Genomic DNA, 16,732 nt, shown 5'->3' on the forward strand with positions numbered 1-16,732 from the left:
TGGAAAGGCTGACATCAAGTGTGCATCCTCCCCTTTGAATTGTTGAGTAGGCATGTGGAAAGTGCCTGAAGTCTTTTTAGCATAGACTGCTGCAGTGGAGATTAATACTTGACAGCTTATGTCTGGGAAGAGGCTGAATGGTGGCATCTCCTGCTTTTTTCCCCCCTTTTGATTTTACAGGGAATTGGAATAGGAATGTGCTAATTTGGCTGAGCATTTCAAGGAGCCTGCTGTGGTCTAAACTTGGTTTCACAGCTAATTATTGTCTAGTTATGTGCTACTTTTCTGCTACCTCTATAATAACTTAATTTCCTGTTTCAGGCATCTCTTTTTCCTGGTGACTTGAGCTATGCCATTGCTGGGTTGGTATTTTTAGAATACAAAGCAAGTGCACAGTGGTCTGCAGAGCTCTTGGTCATCAATTACCGAGGAGAACTTAGAAGTTACCTTGTCAGGTAAAAATGCATTGGAAATCATTTTGATGTGATGTTTATTCTTCTGAGCTAGTGTCTGATATTGATGTTTCTTTTTGTCAAACTATGAAAAATTGCAAATACATTAGGCACTTCGAAAGACTTGTATAGTAAATACTCATACATTTATTCCTTGTATTTCATAGTGCATTAGAAATGTCAAATGTTTGAGAATGCATATTATTAAGTGTTCATTATTTTCTCATAGTTTTTTCAGAGATGCACTCTGCAGACAGTGGTATGCACATATCTTAATTGTAGCTCTCTGTGAGTTTGATTAGTGCACTGATTTGTACCATTCAGACCACTGTCAAGAAATAGAACATTGTCACCATACTAGAGAGCTCCCTCCTCCCTCCCTCTTCCACATCTACCCATGACAACTACTATTTTCAAAGACTTTATTTTTAATCATAAATTAGCTTTGCTTATTGAGACAGTTCACATCAATGGAATCATATAATATATATGTATATATATACATATATATAATATTTTGCAGAAATCTCATTCATTCAGCATATTTTAAAATTCATGTATTTTGGTATATCATTACTTTATTCCCTTTTAACCAATGATTCATCTTACATGAATTATACAAATATATTTACATTTATATACACAGGTATCTCATGGTTTGTTTATTCATTCCTTTGTAGATAGACTTTTCAGTTTGGGGCTGTGGCCAACTGGATCATTCTTGACCATTGGATCATGACACAGATTGTACAATGGCCATTCTTGCATAAGTCTTTATGGATAACCATTTTTATCCTTCCTGGGCCATTATCTTCCAATGGGATTGCTGGGTCATAGGGTCATGTAGTTTATTTTTATAAGAAACTTTCAGACTTTTCAACAATATGATTGTATCAGTCATCTCTCCACTGTAGTGTGTCTGGTTGTTTTATGTATTCAATAATGGCTGGTGTTGTCTGTCCCTAAAGCCTAGCTGCTACAGTAGCTACTGGTGTCCATGGTGGTTTAATGTTACTTATTTCTGTTTTGCTTTCTTTAACTTAGTGTTGGAACAAATCAGAGCTACCAAGAGAGTCACAGTTTCAGCTTTAGTGGTCATTATCCTCATGGGATAAATACTGCTGTTTACCACCCTGGTCATAGGTAAGCAGCCCTCTGTTCTTTTATTTACTGGACTATTAGGTGCATACATAAATCTTGGTGTCTTCAGTCTGTACTCCTGTGTATAATTGCATTTAGTATCTATAACATTGTATTTATATTCTGGTCCTTCTGCCTCTGAGCCAGACAAGACACTGGAAATTTCATTGAGAAGTTTGTCCTGTCCTGTCCTGTCTAGTTTAGCCTTCTAGACCGTCTCTCTCTTTTCTGTATGCAATACCTGTCACTATTTGGAGTAAGGAAGGATCGTGTCTGCAGTGCCTTCCTAGGAAAGGGTCTCAGTGGACATCACCTGTCCACTTATAGAGTCAGGTTAACTTGTTGCTTGCGTTGTATCTCTCGGTACCTCTGCCCTCTTCTTCACAGTTACTTTGCTTCTTTGTTTACTCACCATCCACACTGGGGTTTACTTGAAACCATGAATGTTTCTACTGTTGGTGATGTTTCCTCTTTGTAACTGGAGACTGAAATTGACATGTGTTTTATTAGTTGGCCAAGTTACCTGTCTGGTTCTCTAAATGGATAGATTTTTGAGTCAGATGAACAAAACATGAGATCTAAATTTTTAGTTTAATTCGTGTCTACTAGTGAGTCTTAAATGTTCTGTCATTATGCTTGAATCTCAGACTAAGAATGTGTACAAGCTTTGTATGCCAGTCACAGGTAAGTCTATGACTTTTTGTTCAGGATTTTATAAAATTTTTATAAGGCAGAAGAGCTTGCATACATCTGGTCATGGACACACAGACACATACACACAGTATAGATACAGACAGACACATAGACACAGGCACACACACATCGTCACAAACACACAGATACACACACACACATGGATACATACACACAGACACAGGCACACATACACATAGACACAAACTCACAGACACATGCACACATACATAGATGCACACACACAGACACAGGCACACACACAGACATAGGCATACAGACACACAGGCAAACACAGGCACATACACATAGATGCACACACAAAGACACAGGCACACAGACATGCACACACATAGACACACAGGCAAACATAGGCACACATACATAGATGCACACACATAGACACACAGACACAGGCACACACACAGACACAGGGACACACACTCACATACACACACACCCACATTCATGATCCCGTTGGCTTGTTAGAGAGGAAACACTAAACATTACTGTTAGTTGTAATCTTATTCCCTCTCCTTCCTCACAGTGTTATCACTTCCTCATATTTAGTTGTCTTGTTTTCATTTCATATCCATGGAATCACATAGAAGATACAGCAGTCTTGCTCTCTTACTTGATGTTTGATTTATATTGCTCTAATTCATTTATTAACACTAGTAGGGAATTTCATTTTATCTTGACTATGCATCATGTTTCTTCATTCTCCTGTAGATGAAAATTTGATTTTTTCAGGATGTTTTAAAAGTTGTAAAGTTGTAGTGTGCTAACAGACATTGCACATTACTTTGGTACATATGTGCATGAGTATCTGCAGGATGTAGAACCAAGATTTGACGGGCTGGACTATTGGGAAGGAACATCTCCAAGTTCATCAGATAATGCCACCACTTTTCACAGTAGTTGTACCAATTTACCATCAGCATATGAGCCTTTCTGTTATTTCTCATTTCTTTTTGTTGTCCATAATAAGGCCTTCTTGTTTGTTCCCAGCTGTCAGCCCAGAAATAATCACACAGAAACTGTATTTTTATTTTTTTAAGTTTTATTTTTTGTTTTTTTTCTTTTTCTGTTTCTCTGTTTTTCTTTTTCTTTTTTTTAGAAACTGTATTATTTGCAATACTGTTTGGCCAATTAGCTCTAGCTTCTTATTGACTAACTCTTATATCTTAATTTAACCCATTTCTATTAATCTGTGTACTGCCATGAGGCTGTGACTCACAGGGTAAAGTTCCCAGCATCTGTGTCTGGTGGGGCTACATGGCTTCTCTCTGACTCCACCTCCCTTCTCCCAGCATTCAGTTTAGCTTTCCCCGCCCACCTAAGTTCTGCCCTATCAACAGGCCAAGGCAGTTTCTTTATTTACCAATGGTATTCACAGCATACAGAGGGGAATCCCACATCAGTTGTTGCTGTGTTTTTCCCTTTTATTGAAAATAGATTCTTTTTCATACAATGTGTTCTGATATTTTCCCTTCCTCCTATTCCTCCTAATTCCTCGCCATCTCCCTTCCCATCTCAATTCACAGCCTTTCTGTCTCTTCATTAGAAAACAGGGAGGCATCTAAGGAATAATAATAAGATAAATAAAACAAAGATAACCACATTGAAATAGGACAAAACAACCAAATAAGAAAAAGAGCCAAAGAAAAAGCACAAGAACTGCATATAGATTCAGAGGCACATGTTTGTACACATGGGAATCCCATAAAAACACAAAAGACAGAATATATGAGCAAAGGACTTGTGAGGTTTAAAATAAAAAAAAATGTCCTGACTTAACACTCTAAGACAAAGAACCTCCAAAGATACCATTGAGTTTATTTTGTGTTGACCATTTACTACTGGGCATTCTGCCTCCCCTTTGGAGTAGTTTGTTTCTCCAGTGAGATTTTCTGAGAGGAAACTCCTTTATTTGTAAGATAGAGATGGATCCCTGTTTAGGTGTGTGTGTGTGTGTATGTGTGTGTGTTCCTTTTACTTTCAGCTCTAGGATCTCATCTGGTGCAGACCTGCGCAAGTCCTATGCATGCTGCCTCAGTCTCTGTGAGTTCATATGTGCATCTATTCTTTTATTTATAGGGCCTTGTTTTCTTGGCTTTCTCCATCCCCTCTTGCTCTTAGACTCTTTATGCCTTTTTTTTCCAAAGGGTTCCTTGAACCCTTGAGGGGAGGGATTTGATGGACACATCACGTTTAGGGCTGAGTATTCCAAGGTCTCTCACTCTCTTCATTGTTTGGTTCTGGTTCTCTGGTTTTGTTCCGTCTGTTGCGGGAAGAAGCTTCTCTGATGATGACTAAGTAAGGCACAGATCTATGAGTGTAGCAGATTGTCATTAGGAGTCATTTTATTGCTCTGTCCTTTCAGTAGAACAGTAGTATTTGGGTTTTCCCACTCTTGGAGAGCAAGGGCTTTGTAGCTGGGTTGATGTTTACCTTCCTCTTTTGGTAGTATGTTGAGTACCTGCCAGTACCAAAAGCACTAATCCAAAGAGTGAAGGCTCTAGGTAGGCACCAGCTCCATTTTTAATGAGTTATATAGGTGTTGTCTTCAGCAATAAGCCTTACCATCAGTTTGTGGGAAGACATGAAAATAACCTTGGTAATTTGTACTCTTGGTGGTGGGGTTGATATTACATTGAATACCTATTATGAAAGAATTACCTCTGGGATGGAAAAGGTGCAGCGCAGAGGTATAAGTGTATGGTCTTTGGTTCATTCTCAGCTCTGCAAGAACCCAATAACAAAAAATATTCCATTCTAATTTTAATTTGCATTTCCTTGTCTACTAATGCTGTTGAACAGCTCTTTGTATGCTAATTGACTATTCACACTTATTCACTATGAAATGCTTATCATAGGGTTTATTTTACTTTGGTTGTGACATTTTGTATAATCTATATAATCTGCATATTAATTATGGATGTGTGGGACACATGGTGAATACTTTCCAAGATGTCACTTACCATTACAGTTTTTTCTTTTATGTTTTATTTTTATGAATGATGTTTGGATATAATTTTAAGTGTTAAGTAATTTTAAAATATCCCTTGCTTCAAATTCTTGCTTTCTACAGGTAGACGCTTTTAGGTACTACTTGATTCTTTGATTTTAAGATTGTAGTAAAATGCTCACATTCCTACTTTTTTATTTCCAATTTCACTAGTTATATATTGACTTGTCTTTGTGGACAGTGGTATTTATTTTTCTTACCCACTCTGCAGGTCTGCATGGTGCTTTGCTGCTCTCCTTTACTGCTCCTATTATAGTTTGTGAGTGAATCCTGCTGTGGCTAGAATGTGCTGGCTGTGGTGTGACTGGACTGCTCATAGTATTGCACTAGTACATTTCCATTCTTCCCAGTGCACGTTGATATCTACCCTCTGTACCCTCTGCTAGACCATATGTAACCTACTGTAGAGGGGACCATGGGCGACAAGTAAAGGACATACAGGGTGGGAGAAGCTGATAAGTACTCCTGAAAAAGGTTGTCAGAGATGGAGAGTAAAGAATAGATGGCAGGTTAGAGTGTCTAGCTGGTGAGATGTGTGGGCAGGCCAAGTGCTTATCATGAAACCTGATGACTGGAGTTCCCTCACATGGTGGAAGGAGATAACTGACTCCTACAAACTGCCCTCTGCTGTCCTCACCTGTGCTGCGGCATTGTACACACACACACACACACACACACACACACACACACACACACACACATAATTATAATAATAATAAACCCAACAAAAATGTGTCTAGGTTACCTCCATTGACAAAAAAATGACACCTCACCAAGAAGGTGAGGGTAGTTGTTTTTGAATTTCTAGGACCTGAGGGTTCCATGCAGACAGAATAGCTAGCTCTGACTTGGTAATGCCCTTGGTGTTGTCTAGGAAGAGCAGGGAGGCCGGTTTGAAAGGCACGATTTGACGAGTAGATTAATGACCTGAGGTCAAAATATAATGCTGAGTGCCAAATCATGTAGAAATTTGTAGGCCAATTATGGTGACATATGTTCTTTTTAAAATTTACTCTCTGGTTAGTTAAAAATTCTTGTTAATTACCAACTCAGGAATGGTGGTGCATGCCTGTAACACCATGATACAAAAATCTAAGCACCTAACTACCTGTTTTTTAGTGGTAGTGGTCTGTTTAATGAGTTTTAGAAAGTTCGGTATATTCTCTCACTGAAGGAGATGCTCTCCTGGATTCTCCAGTCCTAGGTAACTCCCGAGAGCAGTTGGCTCAGAGATGGATGGCATTGATGTTTCTGGTGGAGAATTGCTGTCAAGCAGGGATGAATGTAAATATCCCACTGGGAATGATAAAACATTTGCCTTGTGGTTTATATTTTCATTGTGTGGTCTTTTTTAAATGAAAGAAGGTGAAATATTTATCACAGCTTTGTTTGTTTTCTCCTTCTGTAGTAATATGAACATGTGACATTCATCATCTGTGAGGGTTTTATAAGTGCACAATAAATCAGCCATAGTAGAGTTGGAATGAATTGATAACATACGAACTCATGGTTTTTTATGAAATTTACTGTGTTGTCTGGTGCTGCAAGCTTTGTTCAAGAAGAGAAATTGAGGTGGTAAATTGGGTAACATAAAACAGAAATTAATTGGGCATCTTGGGAATACACTCTATGGTCATGCTTGTTTATTTCCCCTCCATATCTAAGCCAATCCAAGAGGTACACTCATCCCTGCTCCCCTTCTCCATCTACCCTGGTGCCACCACTCTCCTCCTTTTTTTTTTTTTTTTTTTAAAAAAAAAAACTGTTTAATATACATTTTAAACGACACTGACTAATCAGGGTATAGTCTTTTTTTTGCTTTTGTTCTTAATTTAATTGAATTGTAAATACATGTATGCAAAAATTTGTTCTATTCAACTTTGAATTTCTATCAGGTGTTGTTAACTACAAAATTACTGTTCAGTAGTATTGACCTCTTTAGACTTTGGATCCTCTATATCATGATTTTTTTTTTATTTGTTTGTTTTGTTTTGTTTTTCGAGACAAGGTTTCTCTGTAGCTTTGGAGCCTGTCCTGGAACTAGCTCTTGTAGACCAGGCTGGCCTTGAACTCAGAGAGATCCGCCTGCTACTGCCTCCCAAGTTCTGGGACTAAAGGTGTGCACCACCACCACCTGGCTATATCGTGAATTTTCAGGATGTATGTCATACTAGAATAAACTGTTTTTGCCAGTCCATTTGTACTTGCTGTCAGGAAATACCGGAGGCATGCTTTGCTTTTTCTTTTTTCGTTCTTTTTTCCTTCCTTCCTTCCTTCCTTCCTTCCTTCCTTCCTTCCTTCCTTCCTTCCTTCCTTCCTTCCTTTTTTTCTTTCTAGAAAAGAGCTTTATTTTGGCTTAGAGTCCTAAAGGTCCAATGTCTGTCAGCATTATCTGGTAGATAGACTTCATGCTGGAATCCTGTGGCCTTTCATGGAAAGAGAGCAGGAGAGAGAGAGGAGGGGAATTGGGGGCAGGACAGAGAGAGAGGAAGAGGGAAGACAGCTCCCAGCCACCGTCTGGTTTCTCTATCACTAGGTTTGGAGATTTCCCAAATGGAGGTTCCCCTAATTGTTTTATCTATTCCTCATATCATAAAAGTCCCCATCTCTTAGCGCTATAGTTAGGTTAATTTTGTTTACCCTCTTAGTACTTCACAATAGAGATCAAATTTCAACCCATGGAACCAGAGCCTTGGGTTACAATCAAACCATATCCAAGCCATAGCACTATTGCTTATAAATAATTGAATAAATTAGAAAGAAAAAGAGGCCCTTTAGTTTTCATTTGAACATCTTATCTCTAACACTTGTCTTTCATACAGTCCATGGGAAGTACCTGACTGATGAATAATGCAAGTCAGAGTTGTGCAGAGGGAGAGCTCAAGCCTTTGGATGATTGAAAAAATACTGTTTTTGAAGTGAACATTGTCTTAAGCCAAACTTGACACAGCATTTACAGAGGACAATAGATAGGACATTAGCTTGTCTTGAAGTGGATAATCGTCAGCTAAGGGTGACTTGCAATGCTGAAGAGTAGTTATGTCAAATCTGTCCCTTACCACACAGTAGTCGGAGCTGTGCTATTCTAGGAGGCTTTGAAGGTGGAAGAGGACACACATAGTCGTTAGGGAAGTAGGGAACACTTTCAAATAGTGGAGTGCTGAACGCTGAAGAGCTATGCTTTATGGGTGCTGATTTGGTTATCCTGGGTGGGTTTCTGTTTGCTTTTTCCCTTGATCAAAATATTCTGAATATGTAACTCACTATGCTGGCAGAGTTTGGTCATTAGCGGTCTCCAGATGGATACTAGCTAAGTAGGCTACAACTTGTTAGCCTCTTTATCTTTGTGGTGAGGAATGATTGGTAATATGTGGTAATGGTGGTAAGTTTTTATCAGTTGTGGCTTGACCTTGGCCTATTATTGAAATAAAAAATGGGAATCAGTTTGGGGCCCCTCTGGAGATTCCTTGGTAGGCTGTGTTGGTTCTTGTGCTAGAGTTCAGCTTCATGGGGCTGATGCTGCTTCTGCTGCTTGGTTGTTGCTTTGGATCTCATGATTTTTTTCCCTCCCTCCCTCCCTCCCTCCCTCCCTCCCTCCCTCCCTCCCTCCCTCCCTCCCTCCCTCCCTTCTTCCCTTTCTCCTTCCCTCCCTCCCTTCCATCTTCCATTCTTGTCTTTTGTTTTTTTGAGTGTTTTGATTTAACTTGGTATTTTTTTAATGTCTGGATTTTTACTAATCTTGAGGAATATTTATTGTGCTTTGATTATATTTTCTTGTGTAGATGTAAGAGCCACTCTATAATCCCCCTTTCTTCCTTTCTCCCTCCCTCCCTCCTTCCTTCCCTTCTTCCTTCCCTCCTTCCCAGAGAAATCAACTTGGCCAAACTGAATTTCTTCCTATGTTCTAAATGCTGCCTGTTGTTTATTCTTGAGAGTGAATGAAGAACTACAAGACTTACCTTGACTTATTTTATAGGAATTTTACTTAGTTTTGTTTGAGAGGAACAATGGGTTCGTGTGTGTGTGTGTGTGTGTGTACACATATGTGAAATATGATGTTATATACTTCTTGAGCCCTTTCTTATTTTGACAAGTCTGCTCTTTTTTCGTTTATTTTTTAATATTTATTTATTGAAAAAATTTCCGCCTCCTCCCCGCCTCCCATTTCCTTCCTCCTCCTCCCACTCCTCTCCTACTCCCCCCACTCATCTCCCCCTCCTCCCACTCCATTCCCCCTCCCTCTCCAGTCTGAAGAGCAGTCCAGATTCCCTGCCCTGTGGGAAGTCCAAGGTCCTCCCCCCTCCATCCAGGTCTAGGAAGGTGAGCATCCAAACAGGCTAGGCTCCCACAAAGCCAGTTCATGCAGTAGGATCGAAACCCAGTGTCATTGTCCTTGGCTTCTCATCAGCCCTCATTGTCTGCCATGTTTAGAGAGTTCGGTTTTATCCCATGCTTTTTCAGTCCCAGTCCAGCTGGCCTTGGTGAGCTCCCAGTAGATCAGCCCCACTGTCATAGTGGGTGGGTGCACCCCTCACAGTCCTGACTTCCTTGCTCATGTTCTCCCTCCTTCTGCTCCTCATTTGGACCTTGGGAGTTCAGTCCATTGCTCCAATGTGGGTCTCTGTCTCTATCTCCATCCATTGCCAGATGAAGGTTCTATGGTGATATGCAAGATATTCATCAGTATGGCTATAGCATAGGGTCATTTCAGGTTCCCTCTCCTCAGTTGCCCAAGGTACTAGCTGGGGACATCTCCCTGGACACCTGCGAGCCCCTCTAGAGTCAAGTCTCTTGCCAACCCTAAGATGGCTCCCTTAATTAGGATATATACTTCCCTGCTCCCATATCCATCCTTCCTTTATCCTAACCATCCCATTCCCCCAAGCTCCCCCCATCCTCCCCTTCTCACTTTTCTCAACCCATTTCCCCTTACCCCCATCCCACCCCACCCCCAAGTTTCCAGTTTTTGCCCGGTAATCTTGTCTGCTTCCCATATCCAGGAGGATGACCATATGTTTTTCTTTGGGTTCACCTTCTCATTTAACTTCTCTAGGATCACGAATTATAGGCTCAATATCCTTTATTTATGGCTAGAAACCAATTATGAGTGAGTACATCCCATGTTCATCTTTTTGGGTCTGGGTTACCTCACTCAGGATAGTGTTTTCTATTTCTATTCATTTGCATGCAAAATTCAAGATGTCATTGCTTTTTACCGCTGAGTAGTACTCTAATTAATATATATATATATATATATATATATATATATATATATATATATATATATATATATATATTCCACACTTTCTTCATCCATTCTTCCGTGGAAGGGAATCTAGGTTGTTTCCAGGTTCTGGCTATTACAAATAATGCTGCTATGAACATAGCTGAATAAATACTTTTGTAGTATGATAGGGCATCTCTTAGGTATATTCCCAAGAGTGGTATTGCTGGGTCCTGGGGTAGGTTGATCCCAAATTTCCTGAGAAACCGCCACACTGCTTTCCATAGAAGTTGCACAAGTTGCATTCCCACCAGCAATGGATGAGTGTACCCTTACTCCACATCCTCTCCAGCAAAGGCTATCGTTCGTGTTTTTGATTTTAGCCATTCTGACAGGTGTAAGATGGTATCTCAAAGTTGTTTTGATTTGCATTTCCCTGATCGCTAAGGAGGTTGAGCATGACCTTAAGTGTCTTTTGGCCATTTGAACTTCTTCTGTTGAGAATTCTCTGTTCAGCTCAGTGCCCCATTTTTTAATTGGGTTGATTAGCCTTTTACAGTCTAGTTTCTTGAGTTCTTTATATATTTTGGAGATCAGACCTTTGTCTGTTGTGGGGTTGGTGAAGATCTTCTCCCAGTCAGTGGGTTGCCTTTTTGTCTTAGTGACAGTGTCCTTTGCTTTACAGAAGCTTCTCAGTTTCAGGAGGTCCTACTTATTCAATGTTGCCCTTAATGTCTGTGCTGCTGGGGTTATGAAGCAGACTCACCTAGGAGGAGTAGAAGACTGGAAATAATCAAACTGAGGGCTGAAATCAATAAAATACAAACACAGAAAACAATCCAAAGAATCTATGAAACAAAAAGCTGGTTCTTGGAGAAAATCAACAAGATTGATAAACCCCTATCCAAGCTAATCAAACGGCAGAGAGAGGATACACTAAGATCAGAAATGAAAAGGGGGACATAAACACAGACACAGAGGAAATTCAGAGAATCATTAGATCTTACTACAAAAGCCTGTATGCCACAAAATTGGAAAATGTAAAATAAATGGACACTTTTATAGATAAGTACCATATACCAAAGTTAAACCAGGACCAGGTAAACAATCTAAATAGACCTGTCAGTTGCGAAGAATTAGAAGCTGTTATCAAAAATTTCCCTACCAAAACAAGCCCAGGACCACATGGTTTCAAAGCAGAATTCTACCAGAACTACCAAGAAGACCTAATACCTGGTCTTTTTTCCTTCTGTCTGGTAGACACGTGCTCCACCATTGAGCTCCTCCAGTTCTTTAAGTATTTTAAAATTTTGGCCATTATTATCTTTTTCTTTCCTTGTTTCATTTTTGTGTGCATTCTGGTCATTGTATACAATATACAACACCAGGAACTGTTGGTTATTTCTTTTCTTTTCTTTCTTTTTTTTTTTTTTTTTTTTTTTTTGTGGGCCAGAAGGGATTTCACACCACTAGATGGCAGATTCTTCCAACATTTCTAGAATTAAAACCCTTAATAAGCCATTTCTAATTCTTGAAATGCTTTTTCAGTGTGACTCTTCATCAGCATTACATAAAGTCTTGGTACTGAAGGACTTGCATCGCCTGTCTGTCCTTTTCTCAGGCAGCTGTGCCTGCCTCTCTGTTACTGACCCTGTTCTCTGCCCCCTTGCTTTATTTAAGCTCAAGGCTCAAGTTAATTTGGCTCCTTACCCCTCCGTGTGTGTGTGTGTGTGTGTGTGTGTGTGTGTGTAGTTTCTTACCCAGTCACTTTATTCATTTAATTTTCTGGAACCTGTGTTCTTTCTCTGACTTTGAGAGTTGGAGCATTAGAGTTGGAACAGCCTTCATCTGTCATTGGTTAAACTTCATTTTTCAGGTGGGAGAGCTGCAGCTTAGAGAGGTTAAGCCAAGGACAAAGACTGTGTCTTATCTTTGTGCAGCTCCAGTTCTTTGAACAAACTACCTAGATAGATTTTTCCAGAGTGAAGCACACTGGGTAAATGCTGTAAAGAATACAGTGATGAAGTGGACACCACCCAAATGACTCCCGCTCAGTGATAGAATTATGGTTTGATTAACTGTTGCCGTGCATTGTGCTAAGTGCTCAAGGAAGAGATCATGATTAAATATTTGTGAGGCTAAGGGTGCTTCGTCTCCTGTTTCCTCAGTTGTTCTTTAGAGACTGCAGACACTCACTGCATTTCCTGCAGTTCTCCGTGTACCGTTGCAGCCTAGCTGTACTGTGCAGCATGTTCCCTTGGCCTGAGTACTATAACTTAGCGCACTTGCCTGTCTGGGAACTTTTCAAAGGCTGCATCCCTGTGAAGCCCTCCCTGACATCTTTCTTCATGCCCTTGTCCCTCTGATGCAGTTTTGTACCTAGCTCTATGGTGGCTGCCAAGGTTCTGTGCAACAGTAGCTAGTGGTTACTAATGGCTACTAATAACTTCATCTGCAGTGGATTGGGTCCTGCTCATTTCTGTGTAAGAGAAGCAAAGAACGTACATAGCAGAATGCAAAACCTGCTAAGCAGGCTGTACACTTGATACACATTGACTGTGAAATGGGAGAGTTCAGGTATTTATTGCTGTCAGGAGAGTTAGAAATGTCCTTGTCTGACAGTCCTTCAATCACTTCCTGAACACTTCGTATACAAAATTAACGAGAAAGCCATGTCTACAGATTACATACATTTGTGCAAAGGTCTTTGAGCTTCATGCCTTGAGTCCCCAAACCGTGATAGTTTCTGCTAATACCTACATGATTTCATATTGAAGATTATTAAGAAAGAGCCTTTCTCTCTCCATCTTGTTTTTGTGAAGGAAAAGTAGTTTTGTTGATGAGTGCTGCGGCCCGGAAAGCACTGTTTGTGGCATTCCTTCATGACTCCTGGCTCTTACATTCTTTCTGCTTCCTTTCCGATGATGACCCCTGAGTCTTGGGGAGAGCCATATAATGTAGATGTTCCAACTAAGGCCGAACACTCTATAGCTTCTTATTTTCTTCCCTTTGAGCCTCTGTGAATCTCTGTGAAACAGCTTCTCTGATGAGAGCTGCACTAACACATGGTTGTAAAGATAATTCTTTAGGTCACACTTAGCTTAGCTTAGTGTCCATTTAGCTGAATAGTAGCAGAGTTCTCTCTTAGGGCTTCTGACCCACCCAGCACGGTTTCCTGGCTCACTGAACAGCAGCATGAGACAGGAATTTGTTACAGCAGCTGTGACTCTATGCATAAGACCAAGGCAGCCACAGTTCTGGACTGGATGAGAGAGGGTCTCATAGCATCCTGCTCATAGCTGAAGGGCTGTTGGCACTTAATGGCTACTGGGGAGGAAGAGTCCATTTCATTTGGAAATGGCCCATGGTAGGCTGCCTGTTTTCCAGTGGGTGGCCTTACACCCTTGCACATGCTGGAAGTACTATGCTTACCCAGTGGGTTAAATAAAAAGCTCATGAATTTGGGAGGGAAAAGCGATGACGGTATGGGAGGAGTTGGAGAGGAGTGAGAGTGGATTTGCTTCAAACATATTTGTGTATGAAATTCTCAAACAGTAGAAAACAAAAAGTAAATAAAAATAAATCTACTTAAAGCAAGGTAAAGAAAGAAAAGCAGCTTTGTGAATCACGTGCTTTAGAGTTTTATTTATAATTAAACATTTAACCTTTATCTTTATATAATTCAGTTACATAAATATATTTATATGATAATATGGTTGTCGTATATATGACAATATTACGTATGACTTTGAATGTAAACATCTGCCTGACCCTTCTGCCTATGCCCTGCATCTGAGTATTCTTGGTGGAGGAACTTAACGAAGCAGAAGAGGACATTAGTCTATAAATTATTTCCTACCTATTGCCTGTTTCTAGACTTAATTTCTATAAAAATCTAATAGCAATTTTGGTGTTAAGTCAGAGAATGCTCAAGCTATAGCTATTAAGTTCCTGCTGCTTTTTTATATTTAACCCTCCAAGAGGAAGCTTTCATGACTTTGTTTATATTTCTTTGAATTGTATTTTGTGTGTATGGATGTGCCTTCCCTGTACCTATTCCTATGTACTGTGTACATACTGTACCCATGGAGGCCAGCAGAGGGTGTTGGATCCTTTTGGACTGGAGGTGTGAACTGCCATGTGGGTGCTGGTAATTGAATTAGGGTCTTTAGGAAGAGCAACCAGTGCTCTAAACCTCAGAGCCAGCTTAGCTTTCATGATTTTAGCATGTGACCTTTCATTATATTTAAAAAAATATTTTTCCACTTTACATTGTAAACACAGCCACACTAATAATGATTGTAGTTTCTATGTCCATAAACTTTCTCACATTGGTAAACATTTTCACTGTAAATGTAATCTCACCGGTTTGTAAGATTTACTAAACCTTTGACGGGGGTTGGTATAAATCTGCACATTTGGTCTTTGGATTTCTTTTATGTCCTTCCATTGTTTATTTATTCCTTGTCCATTATTTTATTCCTTTGAATTGGTGGCAGATCTTTTTAAATCCTTTATACAGATGTACTATTAACTTTATATGTTATAAACTTCCCCCATTTACAATTTTTTTAATCTGTAAATACAAGTTTTAAATTTTAAGTAGAATCTTAGTATATCACACACACATATATGTGTTACATACATATACACACATATGCATATATATAAATGTTTGTTTTTCCTCAGTATGTATAGCTCAGGCTGTTCTGGAATTTGCTGTCTAGGCCAGCCTGGCCTCAAACTTGCCATCTTCCTGCCTCAGCCTCACGAATATTGCTATTCCAGGAATGCATCATCACCCTTGTCTGTGTGGATGTCTTAATGACACAAAGACAGGGAAATGCTCTCAAGTTGAGACACACCAAACCCAGCTTGGCAGGGTGGATTGTCCCATGTGGACTGAGTTGGCACTCCCCTCTCCCATGTAATTCAGTGTGTTCAGTTCTGTGAACAATTCTGCTAGTATTTCCTTTGAAAGTGCCTGCACTTTGTATATTAGTTTAAGAAGGGTTTGTGTCATTCACATGTTGATAGTTCAACAGAGAACTTGCTGTCTTGCTTTCTTTCTTCAAGTATATCACTTTTCTAATGGGTGTTTTGAACAGTTTTTGTTGGTGAGCTTTACCATACTCTTGTGTTCACATTGTCCTGTACTGTTTAATCAGCGTGCGACTGCCACCTCCCACTATCCCCACTGCCCCTATCCCCTTCCTGCCTTAAATACTCCTCTGTTACTGTTGAAATCTAGCATGAGTGAAGATTGTCATTGTGGAGATGGCTTGCCCTAGTACCTCTGTATGTTCTGTGCTGTTTAAGGAGGAGGGAGGAGCTTTCCATTTGCAGGCCACTGGCAGGTATTTACTGAGTGTATCATGTTGGGTCTGAGACTCCTCTCCTCTCCTTGCCATTGGCTGGCTTTTCTTCCATCAGCATGGCTTTACCAGTACGATATTGCTCCTTAGCATGTCTGTTGTCCTAGAAACCTCCTCTAATGCTGCAGTTACATGGAGGAATATTTATTTACTCAGCCAAGCAGTGGCCTGCTTTGATTTTCATTTTCATAATCTCTTGCAGGTTAGCTCTCAGTCAGTGTTGTGAACCTTGTGAATCAATAAAGTGATATCAAAATTAACGTAATGATTTGGGTTGATGTGTGTAAGTTCACATGCGTCCTGAAGGAATCATGCCTTTTGTTTTCCATAGTCTCACTGCTTAGATTCTGTTGATCACAGCTTCGTATTATCATTTAAAGTATTTTTAACTTTTTCATCTGTACTTTTATTCCAAATTGGTAGTTAGATTTATGAGGGTAATGATAGTTGGGAATATTTACTTGAGCAGTGATCTGCACAGAGCGAATGCTCTGGACACGTACAGTGCTGTCATGTGACTGGAGACCCACTGTATCTTTGACCTTGGGGAACAAGCAAAATTGTATTTTAGCTCTGAGTGTTTGCTTGGAGTCGAAATAGTCCAGTAAGCTTCCAGCCACCCTCTCGAATTGTTCTCTCTTCATTTTCTGATGTGAACTAGTTAGTACTGCCTGGAAAAAGAGCAGGAGAAAGGACGTGAGCGAAGGCTGAAGTTGTGTTTCTCTCAGTGAGGTACTTACCTGACGTCATAGGTTTCTGAGCTGGGATACTGGAAGATTATTACTCAGTTTTGAAGTTCCTACACCTTCTCCTTCCC

The 16,732-nt window shown here is 40.0% G+C and overlaps 1 protein-coding gene across 2 annotated transcripts in view; it reads left to right on the plus strand.

Annotated features, from left to right (window-relative positions):
• Nbas (NBAS subunit of NRZ tethering complex) overlaps positions 1-16,732 on the plus strand; it is a 319,717-nt gene that overhangs the window by 23,247 nt on the left and 279,738 nt on the right. For both annotated transcript variants that reach the window (XM_057768127.1, XM_057768135.1), the window contains exons 8-9: positions 322-455; positions 1,497-1,595. In XM_057768127.1, coding sequence (XP_057624110.1) covers positions 322-455; positions 1,497-1,595 — 233 coding nt within the window. The remainder of the gene's footprint in view (positions 1-321; positions 456-1,496; positions 1,596-16,732) is intronic.

Source organism: Chionomys nivalis, chromosome 1 (genome assembly GCF_950005125.1).
Source record: "Chionomys nivalis chromosome 1, mChiNiv1.1, whole genome shotgun sequence".
NCBI classification, from domain to species: domain Eukaryota; kingdom Metazoa; phylum Chordata; class Mammalia; order Rodentia; family Cricetidae; genus Chionomys; species Chionomys nivalis.